We start from the raw sequence: 9,886 nt of genomic DNA, 5'->3' as shown, positions 1-9,886 counted from the left end.
AAAATATAAAAGTTAATAAAAAAGAGATCTTAATTAATAAAAAATAAAAATAAAAAAATTATTTATAATTAATAAAAAATTACTTAATTACTTAAATTAAATACTAATAAGTAATTAATTATAATTTATAGTCTTAATAGCTATTAATAGCTATTATAAAGAATATAAGATTTTATTAAATACTTTATATTAAAGGATTTATAATTATTAATAAGAAAATATAAAATTATATTTAATTATAAGATTTATAATTAAAAGAGGCTTAAATATATAAAGCTATTATTAAATAATTCTAAAGGCTAGAATTATAAAGAGGGAGGCAGTTATAAGAGTATTATAAGAGTATAAGTAATATACTGCATTTTCTTAATAAATTAAAAGATTAAGCAGTTATAATATAATATATTATAGCTATATTATATATTTATATATAAAAGGCTTAAGCCTTTTATAGAGGTTTAATAATTTTAATACCTTTATAATTGCTTTCCTTTTAATAGTAATATATTTTAAATTATTATAAAAGTCTTATAATAGCTTACCTTTTAAAATTAAGCCTATATTATAGCTAGATAGCTTATCTTAATATATTTAATACCTCTAGTTACTATTAGGCCCTGCTTTAAGGCCTAAAGTATATAATAAATATTAACCCTTAAAGCTAGCTATAATAAGTAACTATATATTACTTTATAAGCCTAATATAAGCCTAATATAATTATAAGTCTTAATAACCTTTTAATAAGGAATTAAGTTAATAACTTTTATATAGCTAAAAGATTTATATTATATTATAATAATTATAAAAATATAAATAATATATTATATTTTCTTAATAAATTAAAAGATTAAGCAGTTATAATATAATATATTATAGCTATATTATATATAAAGGGCTTAAGCCTTTTATAGAGGTTTAGTAACTTTAATACCCTTATAAGTATTATAGAGAGATTTAATTATAACTAATTAGTAAATAGTTATTAAAAGATCTTTAAGTAATTTACCTTAAAAGAAATTAAATTAAAAGATTTAAAGTTAAATTCCTTAAATTAAAATCTAATAATTAAATTTAATATATAATTAAATATATTTATTATTTTATTATTTTAATTTAACTTTATTTACTTATAAAATAAATTTAAATTTTTTTTATTATTATATCTTATAAATTTAAATATTAATTAAAGATTTTTATTATTATAATTTTATATAAAAAAGTAATTTTTATATAATTATAAATTATTAATATATCTTATAAGATTATCTTATTAAAGCTTTAATAAAAGTGTTTATATAATTATTTTTTAATTATTTTTAATATAAAAAAAATCTTTTTATATTTTTTTAATTAAATAATTAATATTTAAATAAATATTATTATTATTTTATTATAAGAATTATAATTTATTTATTATAAATTTATATAATATATTATTTTTTATAAAATATTATTATTTAATTAAATTATTTTTAATAGAAATATTTTATTTTTATATTATTTTAATTATATTAATTTCTTAAATATAAAAAATAAAGATTTATAAATATATAAAATTAAATTAAAATAATTAAATAGTAAATAGATTTAATTATATATTAAACTCTATCTAAAGATTTTAACTTAAAGAATCTAACTTTAGATCCTTTAGTCTAACTTCTCTTAAGGTAAATTACCTAAAGATCTTCTAGCGACTACTTGCTGATTAGTCGCGACTTAATCTCTCCATGATACTCTTATAAGAATATACTTTAAATAGTTTTAAGCTGTTTTACTAAAATAGAAAAGGTATCTATATTATTTACAATAAACGCTACTATGTAAAGTCCCTTAGCTAAAGTACTGACATGACTCAGTGTCATGGCTACTGTCGTCTTTACCTGTTTGGAAAAGTCTCTACTAACAAACGGTGGCTGCAGATTTCTCAATAGCGTTCTTGGCAGCTGTTAATCATTAGGTAAGTATCTTAGCTCAATCTGAGCCACCTGACTTGGAAATCTTTGGACAGCGGCAGGCATCATTCCAACTTTGGAGCAAATTGTATCAGCGTCATCCCGAGTGTCGATATACATGCCCTTCTCTCGCGCACAAAACCCACGCGGTCTGCCTCGTCCACCTTACCTCCGATTCGCGACGTAGTGATCGCCGAGTGCAGAAGTCAGGGACTTGTTGTTTTCCCTGGCCGGTGGAATCATCGTGGATAGCCGACTATCTAGAGCGGGTGGTCTTACCGTCCGTTCACTGACCTGTTGCTTGGGCAGTCCGAGCTCGGCTGGGGAGGCTCGAGCACTTGAGATCCCCCCATGGCTTTGTTTCAATCTACCAAACTCAAATTTGACCTGCAGGACTAGTAGTGGCGTGGGGTCGTCCATGTATGAAGCCCCTTGGGATCTTTTTATTTTCGGCCTACGGCGTAAGTCTGGCAGAGGTTGCACGAAATAACACATGGAGAAAAATGAGAGATAAGGCGGTTTTTGCTCAAGCGTAAGGTGGCTGAGTTTGCTTTCTTTCGGGGGCTATACTAATCCTAGTTCATTGTACGGATGCAGGCAAGATGGGGCCATGGCAATGCGGGTAGATCATTCACTTTTACCTACAGTCTATACTAACTTAGCCGGGGCCAAACTCAATCGACCTAAATGGTCGCGAACTCATAAAGGGTTCACATAGAACCACAGAACTGGAGTGAAGGCCGCTTAGACCTTCTCAATGCACATCAAACTAGAGCGAGGGCCGCTTAGACCGTCTCAATAACATTAAGAGTGTTAAAGCTAGAGTATAGTATCAGGTACCTCCACAGCTGCTACTGGGATGCTCTGCATCTATATATACCAGCTTGAACCCGTTTCGCAGCTGGTATTTACACCTACTCGGTGATATTGCTATCATCCATTAATTCACAGTTCGTGGGAGGCTGGTTCTCTCAACTGCAGCCCATACAAACACAGCAACCCGACAATTCAACCTAATACACAGAAAGGGCTCCGATTCCAATAAAGCCAAGCTTGCATCGACAGAAGGGACACAAAATCACCGAACCCACAACTTATCATTATAAACCGACATTCTAAGGCCGAGCAACCTTTGAGGAACATATGAATCATGAAGGCACCTCCTTTAGACGTGATTCAGACATGGCCTCGACCCCAGTTTGACGCACCATTCACGAACGCACCAGTAGGGACTGCTGTGTCTATCTTCTTAATGGTTGTTGTCACTATCATCTTGGGGATCCGGATATATACACGAAAGTACATTACCAGAGGGTTCGGACCAGACGATATTCTCATCATTTTTGCCTACATTCCCTGTCTGGGTTTCTCAATCAATGGCCTGATTGCCCAAAAGCATTATGGTTGGGGCAAAGACCTATGGAACGTACACCCTACAGTGTATAATTCTGCGCTTCAGTCTGCTTTTGCCGCATACAATCTTTTTGGCGCCGCGACAACTCTCATCAAGCTGTCCATGCTTGCTCTGACGTACCGTCTCGCCTGCACTGCGTCGAAAACCTTTCAACGCATCATTATTGGTTGCATGATCCTGGTTGGCGCCAACGGTGTCTGCTTCCTCCTTGTCACCTGGCTGCAGTGTCGGTAAGCCATCATGAACAGCTTGCCATCATCAACGAAACACATTGGCTAACCTAGCAAAACAGACCTTTACACCTTTACTGGACCATCTCTTACGAGGAGCAAAACTGCATAGACGAAGCTGCTCACCTTCTGGCTGCCGGCACCATTAACACAGTGACGGATCTTCTTGTCGTTGTCCTGCCGCTGGTCATCTTCATTCGCCTGCAGGGCCCGAACAGCAAGTTGTCAAAGCGGCAAATTGTCATCGTCAATATTCTATTCGCCGCAGGTTTCTTTGCTACCATCGCAGGTGCTATCCGTACCTACGTGACCTGGCGTATGACCTCAGCTGATGATTTCAACATCACCTATTGGTTCTGGCTGACATGGCTTTCTTCCATGATCGAGATTTACGTTGGTATCATCGCTGCTAGTGTGCCTGCAACAAAACCTTTCATGGCTCGATATGTTCCTGCGCTTCTCGGGGCATCCAGGTCCACAGACAACCCAAGTCGCGGGTCGCGTACTGATCGCTATGCCTTGCCTGGTGCCAACCGTAGCCGTACGAAGAACGGCTACGTCCGTGATGATTCCTACGACCTGCCTTTCTACGAGTCGGCATCGACAGTCAGCAAAGCGGTGCCCATGACATACAACTCCCGGAAAACTGACCCCCTCCCGATGCCAAATCGGTTAGAGGAAGGCTTCGAGTTTGAGTTCGGGAAATGTGCGTGTAGCTGTCAATGTCACGCCACCACACAAAGCCCAACTCGCCCCCCTGGAGTAAAATTATATTAAATAATAGACTATTATAGAATATATAGATATTAAAAATTTATAAAGCATACTATATAGTATATAAATAAAAATAGTTAGTAAATACTATTATATTAAGTTAAATTATAAAAAGAGTTAGAGAAAATAAGAAATTATAAAAGCTTCTATTAAATATTTTAATTTTATTTAATAGCTATCTATATATTAAATAATTATTAACTGTCATATTGTCAGTAACTTTACAGCGTAGTGAATAGATCTTGCCAAGTAGGACATACCTCTATTAGGTGCTCAGTTAACTCAAGATAGTTGCAGTTAACATCCTCCATAGAGCTAAAAGAACATGATCGCCATAGCCCACTGAAGCCCATAGAGTCAAGAGCGTTAGTGAGCGCAGCAGTTGTATCAACAGCTCTTGAAAATTGTGGACTCGACGACAGCGCGCGCAGCAAGGTGTGTGCAGCTCTTAACGTGGTTGAATTCTGGCTATGAAGTAAGGTGTCATCCAGTAACGATCGGATGGCTCCGCAGCTTTAGCAAAAGTCAGTATCACGAATGAAACACCTTCCGTTGTTTTGACTTACAGGCGCTCCACCACAAATGGTCGTTCTTTGGCAAGAATGTTGAGCCAGTCCAGGCTCCGTGTCTGGACGGTGTCTTCCACATATTGAAAGTCAATAAGTTCGATGGAGGTAATCAACAATAACGCATTATCGGACATCACTTCAAGCTCTGGCGGCTTGCGCGTTCCGTTGAGTAATCCGATATCGTCTGCGTCGATACCAGCCGACCAAAGACTATCCTTGATCTCATGATTACCAACAGCACGCGCCACTAGGAGGGATAAGTATGGCGAGGTTTGCGTGACTTCTGGCTTCTCCCTTCCCTCCACATCACAGGTCATTCTCAAGAACGAGGCGAGAACCCTCATAGTAGTCTGCCTCGTCATGGTATCCGTCAAGCCGCGTGCTAAACATGCACATACAGCGAGGTGGAATGTATCTTGCTCGAAATGGATGCCGTATATCTCTTCCAACGGCAGGGCGGCTTCGTCCAAGGGAGCTCTGCCTTGGAGAAGCAGCGGTGCCATATTATCTCCTTGGAACTCTTCCCCAGTGCTGATATTTGCTAGAACTGCCTCAAGAAATTGAGCAGTACAGTTGAAGAGAGTTGCAGGAACTAGTCGTACTAGTGACATGGCGAGCCAGAATAGCTGGAGGCCGTACCGAGACGCAGATGGGAGTTTAGCCATCATCTTTGAGAGCGAAGTGACAATAGATACAAGCATCTCGCTATTGTGATCGTCACCGAACCGGTTGACGCTATTGCGTAAAGCCACCAGCACTTGGTAAAGCAAGTCATCGTCAACCTCCTCACGGGCCAAGCAACCCATGACGGCAAACGCTCGTGGCTGGATAGCTGGGTTGTTCTGAAAGGCTGTACTGGCCACAAGGCTCATCCATCTTGATCGCCATGTATTAGCAAGATCAACCGTCGGTGCGGCAATAGTGCATATCTCAAATAGACAAGATGCGAGATTCTCGGTAGCTGTCAACGCAGGACCAGCTTCCTGAGAAGTTGATACTGAAGCGCCGTCGCGTGGAAAGGTAGGCGGTGTTGTGAAGATGTCACTGCGTGGATCGCAAAGAAAGTCGAGACTTGCTCGGAGCTTGCTTGATCGAGCATCGTCCAGGTTGAAGGATGTGCACACGGCATGGACCGAATTCACTAGTAGACGATAGACAAGCAACCGAACTTCTTGGGCACCAGTGTTCGCCAGCATTGTCACAATGTGAAATATTTCAGGCAGGAAAAGCTGGGACTGCACGCCATTGTCAAATGACAAAGCAAGACAGAATCGAAGCAACGTACAGATCTCAGCCCAGACTGCATTATCTGGTAGATACTTGGTAGGGCGCAACGATGACCTGTTGAGGGCTTTACGCAGCCTTGACAGAATTTTGCCTCGCAGTGTCACCGTTCCAATACCAACCACAATCGATGAAATGACCTCCAGAGAATCGTCATGCACGCTGTAAGTCATGGCCGACTTGAGAAGTTCATCCATGAAAACCTCAAGGAGAATTTCATCTTGAACAATCTTTGGCCAGACTGACTGCTCCAAGGCAAATGTGAGTGCGTGATCTTGGACGGTCACGTCGATGAGCTTTCGGAAGAGGATTGCAACCCTTTCTCTGCCCTTCTCGCCATCCAACTCGTTTGTCAAGATGTTTGTTCTCAATCCAGGCAGCCAAGGGGCCATATAAGCTAGACTGAGTGGCTTCTGTTCATCAGGGAAACTCTCCCAACCGACAAAGAACTCGGTTAGAAAGTCTGACGTCAATTGGGGTTCACTTAGTGCCAGTTCATTGCTGATATCCACAACAAAGCGATTCGGGTCTAAAGGAACAGACACATCTACACGTTAGTTAGCAGACAAACAAGCCACTCGTAAAGCAGTCTGGTGACTGACCTTTAGTGCAGATAATTCTGGAAGCTGAGCTGAATTTGAAAGCCCGGCAGAGTGCCCCCAGCAGATTATAAGACGACAGCCTCAAGATGTGGTCATGACTGGAGAGATTCGCCAAGGAAAGGTTCAGAAGAGTGCCTGGAACATCTTGTGGACGGATGAGGCGTTCAACAGATTTGTGAGTTCTGTTATCCTTGCCGTGCTTGGCCTTGGCGCCTCGAATTGTTTGTAGCACGTCGGTCTTCTTAGGGCTCGTGAAGTACATCACAATCTTCCCGTTGTCTGCCCGCAATCCAAAAGCCGAGTCGTCTTCGGTTTGTATGGACGTTGGGGCTTCATCAACTTCACCCAAGCGAAAGATGTCGTTCACGGTAGTACCCAGACGAAACCCCGCAAAGATCTCTTGCTTTTTAGTCGTCGTGACCTGGACAAACTGACTACCCACCTTGATAATCACTTCGATCTTGCCCTTTGACTTGGACAATCGTGTAATGGGCTGGAAGACGTAACGAGTGTCCGTTACTACACTGATTGTCTCCTTTGGCAGATGGAGCTGGCTAAGGTGAAAATGTGCCTGCAAATCTTGAAGGCTCCCTATCAAGTGGTACTCCACGTTTTTCGGATTGAAAACGCCATTCTCATTCTTGGTGCATACCCTCAGCAAACGCCGGAAGCATCGTCTGCCACAACCATTAGTCCTCAGCCCAAAAGATCCTATTGAGGAAGTCGACTTACTTAAATGCACTATTCATATTGTAGACGTAGATACGTGTTAGATTCTGTGACAGCTCCGATGGTGTTAGTAACTCTAGTTTCTTGAACAAATCGTCCTGAGGCTCATTGCGACCATTATAACAAGTTGCGTCGATCAAAATCCCGAATGGCCGATGCCACAGTCTACTCGCGATCTTGAGGTAACAGTACAGTAAGGTATCGTAGTCGATGCTTTCAGTCTCAATATGACGAAGAATAACACAAATAATAGACAGGCCATCCTATGCAATGTCAGTTTGTACAAATTTTAGTCGTTGCAGTGATACCGACCTTGCTCTCGCCTCCATCATAAACAGCTCGCGCGGTCAAGAAGGATTCAGTGCTTCGAAAAGCGTTCCGAAGCATGAAATTCTGGAACCTAGAATACAATGGCGGACTATTGGAAGAAACTTGGGGCCTGTTCCAAGAAACAGCAAGTGGCGGCGGACCAAGGTTAGCTATCAAATTCCTCAGGGGTTCTAAGGCCGGTGAACGTCCTCGAACAACATCCCCTGATGTTCTGCCATAGTCTTTTCGTTCACGAGAAATAAGGGTTTGCCTCACATGATCCCAATGATCGTAAAGAAAGCGATGAAGTGCCACGCATGACCCGAAGTCGAAAGACTCCGTGGCACCGTGTGCTTCCAACTGCTGAGGCGGCACAGAAATCTCGCGGAGAAACGTGGTAACATGATAGATGTTTTGTGTTAAGAAGTCGTTGAGTGGGAACATGTAAGGCTCCTTCGCTCCAAAAAGTACATTGTTGGCCAGGTTCTGAATGACCTTTGCAATGAGTAGCAGTCCGCGTCGCATTTCTTTGGATGGTGTCGTTGACACAAGACCCTCCACTTCCGGGGCGACAATTGCCGGGCAAAAGAATCGGAGAAAGATAAAGGCGCCTACAGCGGTGTATTTTGCATCAGGGAACCTTGGCATGACTGCAGTTGATATGATGTAACAGATTTTGCGGAACGCGGGTGGGATACTGGTGGAAGAAGCACAGATGTCGTCAATGAAGACCTTGGCAACTATACGAAGCTGCAGGGCATTCTTCTGGAGCTCCTCTGTTGAGCTGACCCTTGCAGGGTCAAGTTCCAGATCAAGATCCTTCGAAGTCAACATGAGGCGTTCCAAAACCTTTTGGAGCGTATTTCGGATGTATGCAGCCCCCTTCCACTTGGCATAAACAGACAACATTTTGGTCGCTACACACCCTCGACGCAAAATCTCTGCCTCGTTCTCGGTATCTGCTATCTCCTGTTTAATAAGAGCCTCGAGCAGCTCAAAGATCATTCCTCGCTGTTCGAAAACGGTGAGAAGACAGATAGTTAGCTCGTCAACATCCGTGCTTGGGCAGGCCACCGCCATGGAAATGGCAAGAGAAAGATCGCTGGTCAGGAGCTCCAACAATTCTTCGTACTTCTCACTCACAGCCGAGTCAGTCAGGTTACTGAATTCAGTCCCTTGAACAAGGATATTGTAAAGAACCTTGACGAACGCAGTACGAATCTCAACGTTGTCATGATATCCAATATTGAGTGAATGTTTGAGACCGACGTCAATATTGGCACTGAGTAGGTTGGACAGAATGGTGATTGCCAGGTCTGAGTTTGATGCAGACTCTTCGCGAAGTGTGACGCTCAACGTGGTGTCGGATCTGGTCAACTCCGATGGCTCGTGATTAAGTAGGGATAGAAAGCGGTTGAAATATGTATGAAACATCTGCGACTTCATCTCGCTCATACCGGCATCTGTATGGCTGTCGGAGGGCTGCAAAGGCAAACGAAACGTTAGGTCAGCTAATGATTTCAAGCAAGCCTTGTCTAAATCCTTTTGAACGCGGGCCGTGTCATCTTGCCTGGACCCAGGCCCATGCTGCGGGGAGCGAGGGCGTGCGATCCACCCAAAGATATATTCGAGTAGCTGGTTTCGTATGCGGACATCGTCTCGTAAGTTCAGGTGTTCCTTTCGCTTGGTCACGACTTCGCACAGATGACACACACGAATCTTTACTCTCAAAGTGTTGGGCGTATCGACAATGCCATCCAGGAACTTTGCGAAATTCAGTGTAAGCGACCCCAGGTGCACTGACGAAGCAGCTCCTAAATCAGAAGGGCTTTCAAGTCTTTCAACTAAGGCACGCAGTAGAGATGCTGCCTGTTCAGCAAACACAACCTCGCTGTCCTGATCTTTTTCAACAGGAGCCAGAGCACCAGTGAACAAGACTTCTAGTTCAGTCTCCAAGGCTCTAAATAAGGGGTAATAAAGGGCTGGTGAGACTTCACTTGCAAGGACATCTCGCATTGCTTC

At 41.6% G+C, this 9,886-nt stretch overlaps 3 protein-coding genes across 3 annotated transcripts; 1 reads left to right on the top strand and 2 right to left on the bottom strand.

The window, feature by feature from the left end:
- Window positions 1-1,972: 1,972 nt before the first annotated feature.
- Window positions 1,973-2,448, bottom strand: FGSG_13936 (uncharacterized protein; the record flags this gene model as incomplete). Its single annotated transcript, XM_011327399.1, has 2 exons — window positions 1,973-2,027; window positions 2,123-2,448. 2 exons carry the CDS (start codon window positions 2,446-2,448, stop codon window positions 1,973-1,975), a joined length of 381 nt encoding a protein of 126 aa, XP_011325701.1.
- Window positions 2,449-3,103: 655 nt separating this feature from the next.
- On the top strand, window positions 3,104-4,417 carry FGSG_11598 (uncharacterized protein; the record flags this gene model as incomplete). Its single annotated transcript, XM_011327398.1, has 3 exons — window positions 3,104-3,597; window positions 3,660-4,303; window positions 4,401-4,417. 3 exons carry the CDS (start codon window positions 3,104-3,106, stop codon window positions 4,415-4,417), a joined length of 1,155 nt encoding a protein of 384 aa, XP_011325700.1.
- A 118-nt stretch (window positions 4,418-4,535) lies between these two features.
- On the bottom strand, window positions 4,536-9,319 carry FGSG_11599 (uncharacterized protein; the record flags this gene model as incomplete). Its single annotated transcript, XM_011327397.1, has 6 exons — window positions 4,536-4,550; window positions 4,632-4,884; window positions 4,938-6,771; window positions 6,827-7,503; window positions 7,559-7,818; window positions 7,868-9,319. 6 exons carry the CDS (start codon window positions 9,317-9,319, stop codon window positions 4,536-4,538), a joined length of 4,491 nt encoding a protein of 1,496 aa, XP_011325699.1.
- Between the last annotated feature and the right edge of the window lie 567 nt (window positions 9,320-9,886).

This window comes from Fusarium graminearum, chromosome 3 (genome assembly GCF_000240135.3).
Source record: "Fusarium graminearum PH-1 chromosome 3, whole genome shotgun sequence".
Taxonomy (NCBI): domain Eukaryota; kingdom Fungi; phylum Ascomycota; class Sordariomycetes; order Hypocreales; family Nectriaceae; genus Fusarium; species Fusarium graminearum.
Note: the sequence above shows the minus strand (reverse complement) of the source record. Positions and strands in the feature narration are given on the sequence as shown.